We start from the raw sequence: 18,342 nt of genomic DNA, 5'->3' as shown, positions 1-18,342 counted from the left end.
TCCATTAGTAAAATCATAGGACTCACATCTACGGTTTTTCAGCTACGGAGTAATAAACTAATTTACAACTATGAACTATTTTTCCCTAGTGAGACCTATTAGCTATAAACACCTTTACAGTGGGTGAGCAAGAACAAAGATATAGAAAATAAAAGATCTACTAGAATATGCAACATAAGTAAAATCTAGTAACACAGCTGTCAGGAAAAGAATCACAGAAAAATAATTTAAAATAGAAATTATATTTTGAGGGAAAAGACAACACAATTAAGGGGAAAAAAGCTCATATAACATGTTCTTTTTAGTAAGAAAACTACAGCATTTTGTTCTGTGATCCTTTCTTGTTGATTTTCAGTATTTACTGACCTGGTCAAAGACACTGAATGTGGGCTAGCAAAACAGAAAATATGGTATGGAGAGAAAAAGTAAAGGTTCAATTAAAATAAATAATACATGTCAAACAAATATTTTAAAAGCAAAGCAGAGCTTTCAAAATAGTGGGAAAAAGACCTACCTTCATTGGAATATTTGTAATAGTAGTTGAAGCCAAGTCGAAATGTTGCTGGACTAAAATATTCAGTTTGGTAGCAAGATGTCGTCCTGCACGAACACTATGAACTTCGCTGGTTAAAACTGGGGACAACTGCAGAAAAGTATGCAAAAAAATAACCCACAAAATATTAACTCATTGTAACCTACTGCTAAATATTTTATTACAATCCACAAAAACTGAGTGTTTTTACTTTTTAGAATTTGGAAAAAATAAAAAGGTCCACAAATAAGCCATGATTATTATTTTAGCAATAAATGTTCATACATTCCATAACATGTATTAATCAGAGTTTACTATATCCCAGAAACTGTGAGCCACTGGAGAATACAATATATACAAAATATATACAATATATGTTTTTATAATTTTTACTTCTATTCATCTATATGCAAAATGGATTTGAAATAGCCCACAGAAATACCGCAGAAAAAGTATATTATTTTGTGGAGAGTTTAAAACCCTGCAGATAAAAATAAAGAATGTGGAAATCACTACAAACATCTCATTTCATCAACAATAATAAGAGAGCCAAAAGTTACAAGATGACACAAAATTTTACTCATTCTTGGACAATAACATTTATTATAAATATTTTTTTCATTATCACAAAGTAAAAAACATATTGCCACATTTTCAAAGGAGGCAGAAAAAAGTTAAAAGGGGGCTTACACAGGAAACTATCTAAAACCACAATGATAGTGATAGTGACTTAAAAGGACCACTTAACTATAAAAATTCAGAGACGTAATAATTGACATGTTTATATTAAATCATGCAAAATGAAAAACCAGAACATAAGAACATATACATTTAATGTAACTATATAAATACATATACCTGTATTTCTAAACATACATCACTGATAGAGAATATTGTGATGTGAATCCATTCAACAATCAACAGAATCATCTTTTCCTTTAAAATTGCTCCAACTTATTTAAAAAGTAAAACCAAGGTTGGAAAGTAAGTTTTCCCCTCTCTTAATGTATAAAACTAATTTCTTTATTATCAGAGTGTATTTTTGTTAAAAAATATATTGCTTTTCTAAGGAAAAAAGATTTTTATAGAATAAAAAGTCATTAAAGTAACTGAAATTCATGAAGATAATTAAAATTTTAGAAACAATACAAACTGTATATAGTGTTGAAACACATTTTATTTAAATAAACAAATACCAAAACACAAGTAAAACAGAAAACACTTTACAATCTACAATTATTATTACATAAAGAACCAACTTAGATGTTTTGCCATAAAGGTTTGCTTTGAAACTCTAAATATTTTTGTGGCAGAAAATATTGGCAATATGATCATTTTAATGCTAACCTTTATCAGTATTTATAATTAATAACTCACAATGAATTTCTATTTCTACACTTACCTCTTTTTTAGGTCGATCAGAAACAAGGCTGTCTTCACCAACTGGGTAGGTATGGATCAAGACCAGCTCACATTTTTGAATCTGCATGAGACTTAAAGACAAACTTTTCACTTAAAATATTACCATACATAGTATGTAAAGAATTCAGACAGGTAAACTATTAACACATTAATATGCTAAAACAGTGTATTGCTATAATCAGATATTACTGTTAACACAAAAGCTAAGTATTAGAAAGTATATATAATTATACTTATGTAAACTTTTAATGAGTATATTAATTCAAATGCAAAAATAAATTTTCTATGTGTGAAGGATAAAGAGAAAATTCATATAATTAAGTGTAATTTTCAATGGATAACTGCCACAGAGAAAATGAATATATTGTGTATTAATTCTGGTGGGTTTTTTTTGCTGTTTTTGAGACACAGTCTCACGCTGTTGCCTGGGCTAGAGTGCTGTGGTGTCAGTTTAGCTCACAGCAACCTCAAACTCCTAGGCTCAAGCAATCCTTTTGCCTCTGCCTCCCAAATAGCTGGGAATATGGACATGCGTCACCATGCCTGGCTAAATTTTTTTTCTTCTATATATTTTTAGTTGTCCAACTAATTTCTTTCTATTTGTAGTAGAGACAGGGCCTTGCTCTTGCTCAGGCTGGTCTCGAACTTCTGAGCTCAAATGATCCTCCTACCTTGGCCTCTCAGAGTGCTAGGATTACAGATGTGAGCCACCATGCCCGGCCTACTTCTAATGTTTTTTAATGACAAAACCTAACCATTACTTATAATTGGTTATTTTCAAGAATACAGGATTGGTAATACTAAAAATTTCTCCCAATTTTTTGTTTTGAAATTTCCAAACCTACAGAAAGGTTGAAAGAAAAGTATTATTCAATGAACACCTATATATCCTTCACCTAGATTTCACTGTTAGCTGCATTTGTTTCTCTATACACTATATCTAAATAGGTGTATACTGTTTTTTAAAATTAAACTGAGAGTAAGCTGCAGACGGCATGATACTTACTCCTAAATACTTCAGCATTCTTCTCCTAGTGAGAATAATCCTATTTATAATAATACCATTACCTCACCTAAGAAAATTAATAATCATTCAATCTAAAAGAATCTGCATTGTAATTGTTTCAAACATATCTTTACTAGCTGTGACATAGTAAGAACTATACATATTGGTCTCTACCCCCAGTTCCTGCCACGTAGCTCCTAAAACTCTAGTAATTTCATGAGTATTAAGGGTGCTAGGAGCATCTTTTGCTCTAATATTTGGTCTCTGACTCCAGTTCTTGACACACTACTCCTAAATCCCTTGGAATTCCCTGGGTGATATGAGCATCTTTTGCTCTAATGAGGCAACTCTTGGTAGGATCCTGGGCAGCTCCTGGATGAGGGCTGGTCACCTGAAAGACCAAGTAATGATCAGAAGATTGAGAATTTTCAGCCCTACTCCCTCATCCTCCAGGAAGGGGAGAGGAGCTGGAAATTGAGTTAATAATCAATCATGTCTACATGAAGTCTCCATAAATTCTCTAAAGTTTGGGGCTTGGAGAGCTTCTGGATTGGTAAACACATTTACATGCTGGCAGGGTAGCATACCCCAACTCCACAGGAACAGAAGCTCCTGAGCTTGGGACCCCTTCAAGACTTCACCCTATATACCTCTTCATCTGGCTGTTCATTTGTGTCCTTTATCAAATCAGTAAACTTGAGTGTTTCCAAGTTCTGTGAGCCATCATGGCAAATTATCAAACATAAGCAGGGGTCATGGGAACACCCAATTTATAGCCAAGTCGGACAGAAGCGTGAGTAAACTATGGACCGACTACTTGAGAATGGTGTCAGAAGCGGGGTGCAGTTGTCTGGAACTAAGAGCCCTTAACTTGTAGGGTCTACACTAACTTCAAGAAGTGTCAAAATTGGATTGTAGGGCCGGGTGTGGCGGCTCATGCCTGTAATTCTAGTACTGTGGGAGGCCAAGGTGGTGGATGGTTTGAGCTCAGGAGTTCAGAGACCAGCCTGAGTAAGAGCAAGACCTTGTCTCCACTAAAAAATTAGAAAGAAATTAGATGGCCAACTAAAAATATACAGACAAAATTAGCCAGGCATGGTGGCGCATGCCTATAGTCCTAGCTATTCGGGAGGTTGAGGCAGAAGGATTACTTGAGCCCAGGAGTTTGAGGTTGCTGTGAGCTAAGCTGATACCACAGCACTCTAGCCTGGGTAAAAGAGCGAGACTCTGTCTCAAAAAAAAAAAAAAAAAAAAATTTGGATTGTAGGACACCTCATTGGTATCCTAAGAGTTGGAGAACTGGCTGGTACAGGGAAAAAATCCACACATTTGGTCACACATAAGTACTGGTGTGAGTATAGAGGGGGAAAAAGCGTTTTCCTTTTCAATAGCTTTTTTTCTTTTTAAAAAATTCACACAGTGCACTTAGTTGTTTAGATTTGCTATATACCGAATAATGCTACCAACAATTTGAACATTTTATAAATTTGTAACACAGACTATGAGAATGAACCACCAAAACAAACATGCATTATAAATTTATTTATTATTTTATCCCTCTGATCACCTTTCCTATGGGGAAAAATAAAATTCTAAAGTGAAAGGAAAAAGGGAAAAAGAAAAGTTTCTGATCAAACATACATTTTTTTTTTTTTTTGAGACAGAGTCTCGCTTTGTTGTCCAGGCTAGAATGAGTGCCATGGCGTCAGCCTAGCTCACAGCAACCTCAAACTCCTGGGCTCGAGCGATCCTCCTGCCTCAGCCTCCCGAGTAGCTGGGACTACAGGCATGTGCCACCATGCCCGGCTAATTTTTTTATATACATATCAGTTGGCCAATTAATTTCTTTCTATTTATAGTAGAGACGGGGTCTTGCTCTTGCTCAGGCTGGTTTTGAACTCCTGACCTTGAGCAATCCGCCCGCCTCGGCCTCCCAAGAGCTAGGATTACAGGCGTGAGCCACCGCGCCCGGCCAAACATACATTTTTTTTAGACTAATTTGTTGCGATTAATAGAGAATTCAAGGGAATGCTACAATCACTTTAAAATTATTGGAAATAATTATAATGAAATACATATATGAAATTGAACATATTCATTACACTTATGAATTATACTCACTGATCTGAATTTGCAGCAAGCTTGTTATGTTCATGAATTGTTTCCTGGACACAGTCTTCAAGCATTCGCACGTGACTATCACTGTGACGTAAAAAAGATATAACAAACTTAAAGGAATAAACAGTAAGAGAAAAAATTAAAAACACAAATCAAGCTGTATTACCTTGTTACCAACATTTAAAATTACGTCAATAAGGACTGAAGTATGTGTCTTTAGTGTGTTCATTCTTAACACCAAACAACTAGCTGAAAAACTAGTGAGGAAGAAAAGTCAGACTGAACTACACGATAACAATCTAAACTGTTTTCACTCAGATGAGCCTTTACTCTAGAACTGGATAAACAGCCTTAATAAGGCAAAAAAAAAAAAAAATCAGAAAGGACACCTGCAGTATGCTTAACTGTTAAACACTGCCCCTACTTTTTAAAATAAAAACTGCAATAGGACATTAAAATTCCCTCAGTGAAGAACTACTATAATTAACATCTCACCTTTTCGCATTAGTAATGCAGATTATTCGTCCTCTATTTCCAACACGTTCTGCATTCTCCATGAGTAGAGTACGAGCCTCATGTTGGTATTCGGTAATTTTGCAGAGGGTTTCCACTGCTGCAACGAGACCATGAAGAATACTGCAGCACTCCGGATCTGCCCGAGGGTTAGGAGGCCCAACAGCAGCTAAGGCTGCCATTAGCTAAGTAAGAGGGAAAACAATTATGTTGACAAGAGTATATGCAAGAGAGACAAAAAAAATCACAAGAAATCTATAGACCAATGTAATTTCCATATACAAACAAAAACATCCTTAAAATGCTAGCAAACAAGATACAGCAACATACAAAAAGGAATTATAGACCATGATCAAGTAGGATTTATCCCAGGCATGCAAGGTTGTTTTAATATCCAAAAATCAATTATTGTAATACATCATATCAATAAAATAAATAAAAACACATGACCATCTCCATAAACACAGAAATAGCATTTGCCTTTGACAAAATCCAAGACCCTTTCATCATAGGAAAAAAAAGGAAAAAAACCACTCAATAAATTAGGAACAGAAGGGAACTTTCCTTAAGCAGATAAAGGGCACCTATGAAAAACCCACAGATAACATCATACTTAATAATGAAAGACTGGACCGGGCGCGGTGGCTCATGCCTGTAATCCTAGCACTCTGGGAGGCCGAGGTGGGTGGATTGCTCAAGGTCAGGAGTTTGAAACCAGCCTGAGCAAGAGTGACACCCCGTCTCTACTATAAATAGAAAGAAATTAATTGGCTAACTAAAAATATATAGAAAAAATTAGCCGGGCATGGTGGCGCATGCCTGTAGTCCCAGCTACTCAGGAGGCTGAGGCAAAAGGACTGCTTGAGCCCAGGAATTTGAGGTTGCTGTGAGCTAGGCTGACGCCACAGCACTCACTCTAGCCTGGGTAACAAAGTGATACTCTGTCTCAAAATAAATAAATAAATAAAATAATGAAACACTGGATGCATTCCTTCTAACATAAAAAACAAAACAAAAATGTCCACTCTTACCACTTCTATCTTACCTGGAGATTCTAGCCAGGGCAATTAGGAAAGAAAAAGAAATACACGGAATCTAAATTGGAAAGGAAGAGGTAAAACTATCTCTATGGTGCAGATGACATGATCTATACAGAATATCTTAAAGAATTCACTAAAAAACTATTAGAACTGTCCAGGCGTGGTGGCTCATGCCTGTAATCCTAGCACTCTGGGAGGCCGAGGTGGGTGGATTGCTCAAGGTCAGGAGTTCGAAACCAGCCTGAGCAAGAGTGAGACCCCATCTCTACTAAAAAAATAGAAAGAAATTAATTGGTTAACTAAAAATATATAGAAAAAATTAGCCAGGCATGGTGGCGCATGCCTGTAGTCTCAGCTACTCGGGAGGCTGAGGCAGGAGGATCGCTTGAGCCCAGGAGTTTGAAGTTGCTGTGAGCTAGGCTGATGCCACAGCATTCTAGCCCAGGCAACACAGTGAGACTCTGTCTCAAAAAAAAAACTATTAGAACTAATAAACAAGTTCAGGAAAATTGCAGGATATAAGATCAAGCCATAAAAACCAACTGTATTCCCATTTACTTGTAATGAACAATCTAAAAATGAAATTTAAAAAATCCCATTTACAGTAGCATCAAAAAAAAATAAAACACTTAGGAATAAATTTAACAAAAGAAATGCAAAATTTATACTCTGAAAACTACAAAGCATTGTTGAAAGAAATTAAAGATCCAAATAAATGGAAAAATGTCCCATGTTCATGGATTGGGAGACTTATTGTTAAGATGGCAATATTATCAAACTACATGAGCTCCAAAGAAAAAAAAAAAAAAAAAAAAAGATGGCAATATTACCCAAATTGATCTATAGATTCACTGTAATCCCTATCATAATCTCAGCTGACTTCTTTGTAGAAATTGACAAGCTGATTCTAATATTCATATGGAATTACAAGTGACTCAGAACAGGCAAGACAATCTTGAAAAAGAACAAAGTAAGAGTACTCATACTTTGTTTTCAAAACTTACTATAAAACAATAATAAATCAAGATAGTGTGGTACTGGCACAAGGTTAGACATATAGAGCAATGGAATAGAACTGAGAATCCAGAAATAAAACCATGGTCACAGTCTATGGTCAACTAATTGTTGACACAGGTGTCAAGGCCATTCAATGGAGAAAAGAATAGCCTTTGTAACAAACAAATAGCACAGGGACAACTGGATAGCCAAATGCAAAAATATAACCCTTATCTCATATTATATACAAAATAAACTCAAAATGGATCAAAGATCTAAATGTAAGAGCTTAAACTGTTAAAACTCTTAGAAGAAAATGTAGGGCTAAATCTTTGTGACCTTTGATTTAGCAAAGGATTTTTAACTATGACACCAAAAGCACGAGCAACAAAATAAAAAATAGATAATATGGACTTAAAACAAAAAAAAAATTTGTGCTTCAAAGGACACCATTAAGAAAGTAAAAACAAAACCCACAGTATGGGATAAAATACATGGAAATCATATATTTGACAAGAGACTTGTATTCAGAATAAAGAACTCTTACATCTCAATAATAAAAAGACAACCCAATTTAAAAATGGGCAAAGGATCTGAGTAGACATTACTCCAATGAAGATACACAAATGGCCAATAAGAGCATGATAAAATGCTCAACATGATTTGTCATTAGGGAAATATAAATAGAAAACACAGTAAGATAACACTACACTCACTTGGATAACTACAATTTAAAAATCTGATAATGACAAATCTTAAGGAGGATATGAAGAAATAGGAACCCTCATTCACTGCTGGTGGGAATGTAAAATGGTATGGCCACTTTGCAGGTTGGTAGTTCCTCAAAATGTTAAATACAAGTCAGTAAATTACCAAGCAATTACACTTTCAAAAGGAGTGAAAACATATTTCCACACAAAAATCTGTACATGAATGTTTACAGCAGCATTTTTCATGATAGCCAAAAAGCAGAAACAATCCAAATGCCCATTAACTGACAAACGGATAAACAAAATACGGTATATCCACGCAATGGAATATTATTCACCCATAAAAACAAACAAAGTACTGATATATTTCACAACATGGATGAACCTTGAAAACATTGAGAATGCTTAAGACATGGCACATATTGTATGATGTTATTCATATGAAATGTCCAATGGCTGGGGAGTATGGGACTACATGAAGATACTCTGGCAGGACCCATAAAAAACTAATAGTGGTGAGGGAAAAATAGTGATATGCAGGTAAACTGGTTCTCAATAAAAACCAAAAGCACTGATGTGTCGATTTCTATAGCTAAGTACTCCCACCATGGCCAACCTCAAGCTACACATGTGGTACCACTGAATGCAAAGTTGGTAAGAGATGCCCCAACTCAGCTCTCCTAAACTGAGCACACTCTAGCACACCAGTTATTGGGTCAGTGGATGAAAAGTGGGAAACTTGTCAATGTATACCTTTTACTTACATATACACACATATGTGTATACTATGTGTACATGTATGTATAAATATAAAAATTTATTTTTAAAATACGTGAGTATTACCTATTCATAAAAAGTGATCAAAAAAGAAGAAAATACTGTCTCTAAAACACCTTATGAAGTCCCTAGTACATAGGAGAAGCTCCTATGTATAAAATAACTTTTTAAGAGAGGAATGTTGTGGTGTTGGAGAAAGCAGCAGAAAAAAACTCTTAACTTTTAAAGTCAGATAGACCTGGATTGAAATGTTGGCTCTGCTTATTATTAGCTGTGGAATCCTGGTCAATCTCTTCTGGCCCTTTTCCTAATCTGAAAATCAAAATAATAATAGGACCTGTCCCACATTAGTGTGACATTTTCAATCTTAAAGTTTGAAATTAGAATCTTTTAAAAAATTAAATAAATTTAGCCGACAAACAGATTAAAAGATTAAAACTTCTGAAGTCGCACAATTTTTTGTATAGGATAGAGTTATGTGCTATAACAGAAAAGGCCTTGGACCTGTCTATGTAAGTCAAACCACCTCCACCCTCTGTGGGCCTCAGTTCTTTTACCAGCAAGGAAGAGTTGAAGCAAAGGATGACTGAGATCCTTCCAGCCCAATTATTCTACAATCAGTATACTTCACCTGTTACTTTTGATTACCCATAACAACTAGGGAAAGGTGTGACATGGATAAACAAAGCTAAACATTAAATCTGTTAATATAGATGAGACTATACATAATTTATATAAAATGTAAATTCTTTTCATATCTTCTATTTTTTTTTTTTAAACAGAGTCCTACTCTGTTGCCCAGGCTGGAGTGCTGTGGCATCAGCCTAGCTCACAGAAACTTCAAACTTCTAGGCTCAAGCGATCCTCCTGCCTCAGCCTCCCGAGTCGCTGGGACTACAGGCATGCGCCACCATGCCCGGCTAATTTTTTCTATATGTATTTTTAGTTGGCCAATTAATTTCTTTCTACTTTTAGTAGAGATGGGGGGGGGGGGTCTCTCTCTTGCTCAGGCTGGTCTCAAACTCCTGAGCTCAAAGGATCCATGCCCTTGGCCTCCCAGAGTGTTAGGATTTGTATCTTCTTGAACACCAGTGATTTGCAATATAGTTGCCTTCACAACTGGAGTTTCCCCCTGTTCACAATTTAAAAGTGATGAATGGGATATCATGTGCCTTCACCTTCAGAAATACAGAGAAAATAGAAATAGCAACTCTTTTATGATCAGCATGCCTATCAAATGCACACCTTTACTGCACTGCAGACTGCAGAGGTGCCATAAAGATCTAGACAAATTTGTGCTTATTTTTATTCATACACCACTAGAAAGCTTCAAGTTTCTTACACAGTACAATAGATTCTTGAACAATTCAGGTTTGAACTGCACAGGTCCATTTATTCACGAATTTTTTTTCAACCAAACTTGGTTCAAAAATACAATATGCAGGAACTGACTTTTATGTACATGAGGGTTCTGCAGGACCAACTACGTGAATACCCGCAGATTTTGGGTAGTCCTGGAACCAATCCCCTGCAGATACCAAGGGATGACTGTATTTCAAAGAGTCAGTACAGAGGTAATGTATGGAACTCTTAAAATTATTTTTTCAAGTAATGAAAGAATATTAAGAACATTCTGGAGTGATGTTAAGTGTAAAACCAAACCAATAAAAGCCTACCCTTTGAGCAAATTATCTGAAAAGAATGAAAAGTTGGATATGTTTAGATATTATAATACTAATCATAAACATTTCAATACCAAACACTACAATGAACACATTTTCTTTAAAATTGTTCCATTTAAAACTCACCTTGCGTAGGATTATTTCCATTGCAGAGCACCCATTCAAAGAAAAGTTATAACATGAAATAATTCAAATAATGTGTTCAAATATTTCACTAACGCCTATCGCCCATGTTGTTCATTTTTATCAGTTAAGAACCTAGTAGACTAAAGTCTCCTATCCCACTAAATAATGGCAAAGAACATAAGCTACCAGAAACTTAAAATCCTTTAAAAAAAAAAAAGTTAACAAAACATAAATGTAATGGACTGAGCAGAAGTTTATTTTTGCTCCCTCTACTAAAACCAGACTGAAGAATTTAATTTTTAAAAAGCATAAACCAAAAAAAAAAAAAGCATAAACCCAGAAACTTGTAGAGAATGGAAGAGCAACAGCAAACAAGAGAAATGTCAACAAGAATGTATAAAAATAGATGAAGGAGTGGGATGAATTTAACAGGACTGAATAAGCTGAAACCAAAGTGTCTACAGAAGAAAAAAGGCAAGATGATGTGCCCTGCAGAATCCAGCACAAGTTCAAGAATTGGAGGCACCAAGGACCACACAAGACAGGGGTGAGGCAAGATATTGAAAACTATGAATAGACTGAAGTCAGTTTGAGGAGCAACTTGACTCCCAGATCTAACTCACACTCTACCCATGTAAGTGACTACCTCTCCCGGACTCCCACAGACACAGAATCACATTCCTTGAACTGAACCAGACAGGTACCAATACCAAGCACAGATACCACAAAGCACAGCGAAGAGTAAGGGTAAGACATCAAATCAGTACTGTCCAACAGAATTTTCTGTGATGATGGAAATGTTCTTTCTCTATCTGTGCTCTACAATACAATAGCCGGTATCTATGTATTGCTTCTTGAGCATCTGAAACATGGCACATGCTACAGAGGAACTGAATTTTTAATTTTATTTAATTTTAATTAATTTAAATTTAAATAGCTACATGTTCCTACTAACTACTATATCAGACAGCAAAATACAAAAACAGAAAGATTAAATACAACCTGAGAAGTCTACCTAGTGAATGGTAGAACCTATCTCCTCTCCCCGGCCTCCCCAAAGGCTGCCAACTAAGTTTATCTCATACAGGTAAAGGAGTGAAAGATGTGCTCTGGAGACCCTGAACATTCCCAGAGAGAAGATCTGGCAACTCTGACATTTGGAAGTTCCCTAGTGAAAACAATCATCTTAAACCACAGTGAAATCCAGAGCAATACTGATCCCACAACATGTAGATTTTCTACTCTGCTGTTTAGTGTCTTGCTTTTAAACAAGTTTGCATAGCTAAATATCAGCACACATATAAGAAAAGCCTCAATAGGAAAAGAACTCTGAGAACACAGCGGGACAAAAGAAAACCTCAAATTATTTATAGTTAATACCCTCACGTACAAAAATTTATACCCATAGAACAAGAAAAGGATATGACAAAAATGGACATAATTAGTCAATAAATAAAGTTTCTTGGAAATAAGAAATACAATCAAATAAATAGTTCCATATAAGTGTTAAAAGGCTCAAGAAAGTAGAACAATGAGATTATCAGTGAGAAAAATAATAAGGAATTTAATCCAGGAGGTCCAATATCCCACTAATAGGTATTCCAGAAAAACACAGAACGCAGAGACATCAACAACATCAAAGACACAATATAGGGAAATTTTCCTGAACTGAAGAATATTAAGCTTAGCACAATGAATGAGAAAACATCAACATCAAGGCATATCATTGACCAATTTCAAAACATGAAGGGGGAAAGAAAAGATTCTAAAAGCTTTCAGAGAATAATTATGAAGAAAAATGATACTGGACTTCTTAACAACACTGGATGCTGTATGACAGTGGCATACATAATGCCTCAAAATTTTGAGGAAAAAGTTATTTCCAAAGTGGAATGTCTATACCCAAAGTATCAATAAAGGGCAGGGTAACTTTCGGGAATTCTGGAGGTTATACTCTACCAAAACAAAAGATTACATATAAAAAAGAGAGGGAAAAAAATGGGATCTGAAAAATAAGAAAAGAGGAGGATAACAGGAGTGAAGTGGGCCTAGAAAGCAGCAGCCAGTTCAACTGCAGCTGAAGACTGTGCTCTAGAAGTTCTTCAGAGTGGAAAAAAAATCAAATTTGATTGAGCAGTTTTGTAGAGACATGAGGAAAAGCATCAACAGATATTCAGAAAACTAAGAAATGAAGGGAAAAAAAGTAATGATAAATTTTAGGAATAAACAAAAAGTTTTACTAATACAAGGAAATAATTGCATATACTACTTGGCTTAGCAGTGAATAGTACTTTATGCAGACATTATAATGCAAACATGGAATTTTGAACTAACCCAAAGTTCTGATATGACACTATTGAGAAAATAAGGAAAGGAGGTAGGCATAGAGGCATGGGTGAGGGGTAAATATAAAAGAGGTAAATCCTCACTGACAATGATAAATAGATAACATTTATCATGCATGTAATCCTAGCACTCTGGGATGCCACGCTGGAAGGTTTGAGCTCAGGAGTTTGAGACCAGCCTGAGTAAGAGCGAGACTCTGTCTCTACTAAAAAAATAGAAAGAAATTAGCTGGACAACTAAAGAATATATATATATTAAAAAAATTAGCCAGGCATGGTGCCACATGCCGGTAGTCCTAGCTACTCGGGAGGCTGAGGCGGAAGGATTGCTTGAGGCCAGGAGTTTGAGGTTGCTGTGAGCTAGGCTGACACCACTACTCTAGCTCAGGCAACAGAGTGAGATTCTGTCTCATTAAATAAATAAATAGATAGATAACATTTAAATTGAGAATTCAAGAAATAGGAGTAATAACATTTTATTTAAAAACATGAAAGTAAATACCAGAACAGCTAAAGAGTTGAAAAGTTTGCTGTGTGGGAGTAGTGAAAGATTGGAATGGAGATAGCTGTTTTTCTTTTAATATTACTTGGCAGGCCGGGCGCTGTGGCTCACGCCTGTAATCCTAGCTCTTGGGAGGCCGAGGCGGGCGGATTGCTCAAGGTCAGGAGTTCAAAACCAGCCTGAGCAAGAGCGAGACCCCGTCTCTACTATAAATAGAAAGAAATTAATTGGCCAACTGATATATATATAAAAAAAAATTAGCCGGGCATGGTGGCGCATGCCTGTAGTCCCAGCTACTCGGGAGGCTGAGGCAGAAGGATCACTCGAGCCCAGGAGTTTGAGGTTGCTGTGAGCTAGGCTGACGCCACGGCACTCACTCTAGCCTGTGCAACAAAGCGAGACTCTGTCTCAAAAAAAAAAAAAAAAAAAAAAAAAATATTACTTGGCATTTTAAAACTATATGCAAATACCACAGGGATAAAAAAATTTTAAACATTTTTTAAAAAGCATTACCACATTTAGATAATTTACAAAAATGGTCACATCTCAAAATCTAACCATACCTCCTGCAAATTTTGGTCTTCTTGAGTCCAAGAATTTAAAACATGTGCTCCAGAGTCACTCACAATGAAATTCACCTAATAGATTTCAAAGAAACAATTAGTATTCAACTTTAATTTCACCCAATCACCATATTTTAAAATAATATGAAATGTCTAACACTGGTTTGATTCATTCATTCATTTCATAGTTATAGAATACCTAGTACATGCCAGGTGCTATTCTTGGCACTGGGGATATGGGAATACAGTGATGACTAAAACAGTCCTGTCACTCACAATGGGGAGAAAGTCGGGGGTGGGAAGAGTAGTAAGGCAAAAGGGCACTTCAGGAAGAATACAAACAAATGAACGAGATAATTTCAGACAGTGGTAAATGGCTATGAAAAATAAGTTGGATAGCTACTTTAGATTGGGCAGTCATAAAAGGGCTCCCAATAGAAGTGGCAACTGAGGGGAATCTAAAAAAACTAAAAGAAACTAGCCAGCATAAAAGCCAGGAATAGAGAATTCCAAGTACAGCAAACACGAAATGTAAAGGCCTCTAAGTGGGTGCCCCAAAAGGCAGGCGGAGGGGCAGGAGATGAACTCAGAGAAACAGGCAGCAACCATTATCATATAGGACACCGAAAACCGAAATAATGGATTTGGACTTTATTCTATGTCTTAAAATGCAAATTAAAAAATATTATCGGATGCCGGGCGTGGTGGCTCACGCCTGTAATCCTAGCACTCTGGGAGGCCAAGATGGGCAGATTGCTCCAGGTCAGGAGTTCGAAAATATACTATTGGGTAAGATGATAATGATGACAAAGAACACATTAGAAAATATATCAAATGATGATGATGATCTTATTCATTTTGGGGAGGAGAGTGAGATTTGTTACCCCTGGACAATATGATATAACCTATATGATCTTTTTTCCTACATACCTATGAAATACTAGTTTTCCTTCCCTAAGGAAAAAGTCTGATAATTGGTCTTCTCTCCTAAAGCTTATCTAACAAATATTTTACTAGCTACTTTAGATTACCTCTTTTAAATCTTACAACAGGAAGAAGGTGTTATGTTTACATGGGAAGAAACTAAGGCTTGGGGAGAAGAGGAAATATCATCAAAGTCACACCACTGGCAGCTAAAGATGCCAGGGTCTGTCCCAAAGCCTCTGCCTTAAATCACTATGTTAAATTTCCTCCCATTACCTATTTTTTATTCTGTATATGATGCATAAAAATTTTAAGAAAGACTTCATTTTAATTTCAAATAAATCTAAATGTATAATATTGGACTCTCCATGTTCACCTTCATTGTTACTGCCCTACCTTTGCCAGTCAAAGAATTAGCTAAGTTTTAGCCTAGCTGCTCCAAGTGAGACAAAAAGCAAATCATCCATTGAGAACCAAATGACTTTCCCAAAATAAGACATTTAAAATACTGAAATATAAGGTATCTTTAATTGAATTGCTATTAATCATCAATTTCTCTCTTATTGGTAAATTTCCACTTAGCAATCTTAAAAGCATTTCTTTCTAATATGGCCATATTCTATAGCAGTTTAGTATATATTCACCAAAAGTGCAAGCAGCCAAATTAGGTTCAAATTCTGGTTCTGCCTCTAACTAGCTATGTGACTTAGGACAAGTTTCTTCTCTTTACCTCAGTTTCCACATCTACAACATGGCAGTAATAAACAAGACAGATATTTAGCTGGTACATACCAGCATAATTTGATAAACTGCTTACAGTCAACACTCCTTCTGCTTGGGCTGCAAACAGTTCTCCACGGTCAGCCTCTGTTTCATGATATTATATACTTTGAATATTTCCCCAATAATTATAGTACCTACCTGATATGACTATTGTGGGAATTAAAGAAGTTAATAAATAAGAAGCACTTTGGAACATGCCTGGCACATGTAGGTGCTCAATAATTGTCAGCTGTTATTATTAGCCCAAATTAAATACTCATAATATATTAATCCCCAAAGGGAGTTCTATGTACATTTTTAAGTAGTAAACAGTTATAAGCCTAACATATAGCAAATTCTTATATAAAAATTGTATTTATGCAGTTAAGTACATCCCCCAAATCATGATTTTGTTTATACTTCACACTCACCAGCTTTTTGAAAGGAAATATATCATACATTATTCTACAATATTCCATGGAAGATTCTACTGAGCAAGTCCACAATGATTTAGATATAGGGGCCAAAGGAATGATTCCTTGGGTTCTATTCTTCACCAGCATATCAAACTCGACATGCTGTCTGCATGATTCTGCCATGTAAGGGCAGTGATCCACAACAAATACTGTTTTATGAGATTCAGAAAAAATCTTCATTTTGTTTTAACCTGTAAGGGGAAAAATATATCAGCCAAGTGTTTATATACAACATTTAATATCTTAAATTATTTCTAATATTCTCAAGAAGATTGTCTTTTCCTCAAGAGTTGGTAGGGAACATGAATAATGTGTTCAAAAAAAAATCTGTCCAACAAAACGCAAGATTTAATGGGGTCATGACCAGAAAGCAACTGTATAAATTCAGTTTATCCTATGTGACACCATATTAGGGTGTCACTCTACCAGGTACAGGCAAAATTATAGTCGATACATATTTTCTTGCTTTTTGAATGAACTTAAAACTGTTAGAAGAGAACATTTTTACATACATTGTATCTGACTACCTCATATACACGAAACATAATAAATGGCAAATTACACTTCGAATACACTTTTGAGGATTCTTGCTAATTGACATCAATCACATATAAAGCCCCCAAACCAGCATTTTTGGGCTTTCCTCCATGAAAAACGTTTCAAGACTTCTGAATAAGGAGGATGGAGGGGTGGGAGGAATTAACAGGAAGGAGAAGTGACAGCGAAAGGAAAGGCCAAATACATGATAAACATCTCCTAAGATAACTGCATATCGGGGTTCTTGCATTAGGATAAAGACCCCAAATTCACTCTCCTTCTTAGCTTTTGAAACAACACAGTAATTTACCTCGTAGACCAGAAAAATTTAGTTGCTACCACCACACTGGTGCGGAAGAGGAACTTTTAAAACTTTTTCCTATAAAAACAGAGCATATGGAACTCTCTTGCTTCGCTAATAAAATCTTATACTGAATAGACAATCCACATTCGAAAAGCACATGGTAAGCAGAGCTAAAGTGTTCACCAAAACGAACTGACTTTTTACAATCCAGCTATTCTCTTCTGCTGCTTTCACACGCATCTCCCCTTCATGCAAAACTCTTGAGAAACCTTCTAGAGTCTAGAACCTAGACACACTTTGCTGGAGGGTGGGGGGTGGAAAGTACAAGGTGAGTGGATAGGGAAGACCTCAGGAGCGAGGTTCGCTTACTTTCGTGCCTGGTCCTGCAGTGAAAACGAACAGAGGCTATGGACCACAGCCTCTCTGGAAAAGGCTGCTGGCTGGGTGGGGAGAGTCAGCGCACAGTCAGGAGTGTCTGGTAGCACAGACTGGGGACTACGCTGTCCCCACTCATCTCCTAGCACACCGGTCCTTCCCAGGCTTCCTAAATGCAGGAGCGCGCGAGTGCGCGTGCACACTCACATACTCGGGCTTGCGCGTGCGCAAAACACTCCTCGGCAGCCCCGCCAAGCTTCCCTTCCCCCTCAGAGGGCCAGACGCCCAAGTCGCCGAACAGGAAGAGGGCGGAGCCAAGAGGGAAGAAAATGCCTCCAGCCTTCGAGATTTTCTGTCCTCTAATTTTCCCAGTCACCCATTGGGAAGGATTATCTGGGCAACTTAAAAGCCTCCCCAACAGCGAAGTACCAACCACAGCGCCCGCTAAACCAGCTACGGTCCCCTAAGCGTAAGGCCCACCCACCCGGTCTCCCCTCCTCGGTCTCTCCACCCCGGCCGGTTTCCCTCGTAAAAACTCGCGAGACTTTGCGAGAGGCTGAGCGACACCCTGGGTGTGGATAAAGAGGGAGGGACAACGAAGGGTCCCGCCCCTATCTCTCGCGCAAATCAGC

At 36.7% G+C, this 18,342-nt stretch overlaps 1 protein-coding gene across 4 annotated transcripts in view; it reads right to left on the bottom strand.

Annotated features, from left to right (window-relative positions):
* Positions 1 to 18,192, bottom strand: part of INTS13 (integrator complex subunit 13) — a 33,815-nt gene extending 15,623 nt beyond the window's left edge. For 2 of the 4 annotated variants that reach the window (XM_012739521.3, XM_076007551.1), the window contains exons 1-7: positions 17,705 to 18,192; positions 16,444 to 16,685; positions 14,333 to 14,407; positions 5,574 to 5,776; positions 5,082 to 5,162; positions 1,935 to 2,025; positions 515 to 643 (exon numbers count right to left, since the gene is read on the bottom strand). In XM_012739521.3, coding sequence (XP_012594975.2) covers positions 515 to 643; positions 1,935 to 2,025; positions 5,082 to 5,162; positions 5,574 to 5,776; positions 14,333 to 14,407; positions 16,444 to 16,674 — 810 coding nt within the window. In that variant the 5' untranslated portion in view covers positions 16,675 to 16,685; positions 17,705 to 18,192. The remainder of the gene's footprint in view (positions 1 to 514; positions 644 to 1,934; positions 2,026 to 5,081; positions 5,163 to 5,573; positions 5,777 to 14,332; positions 14,408 to 16,443; positions 16,686 to 17,704) is intronic. The other 2 variants (XM_076007549.1, XM_012739524.2) reach the window with 1 other exon arrangement.
* Between the last annotated feature and the right edge of the window lie 150 nt (positions 18,193 to 18,342).

This window comes from Microcebus murinus, chromosome 10 (genome assembly GCF_040939455.1).
Source record: "Microcebus murinus isolate Inina chromosome 10, M.murinus_Inina_mat1.0, whole genome shotgun sequence".
Taxonomy (NCBI): Eukaryota; Metazoa; Chordata; class Mammalia; order Primates; family Cheirogaleidae; genus Microcebus; species Microcebus murinus.
This window is presented reverse-complemented; position numbering and strand designations above follow the sequence as displayed.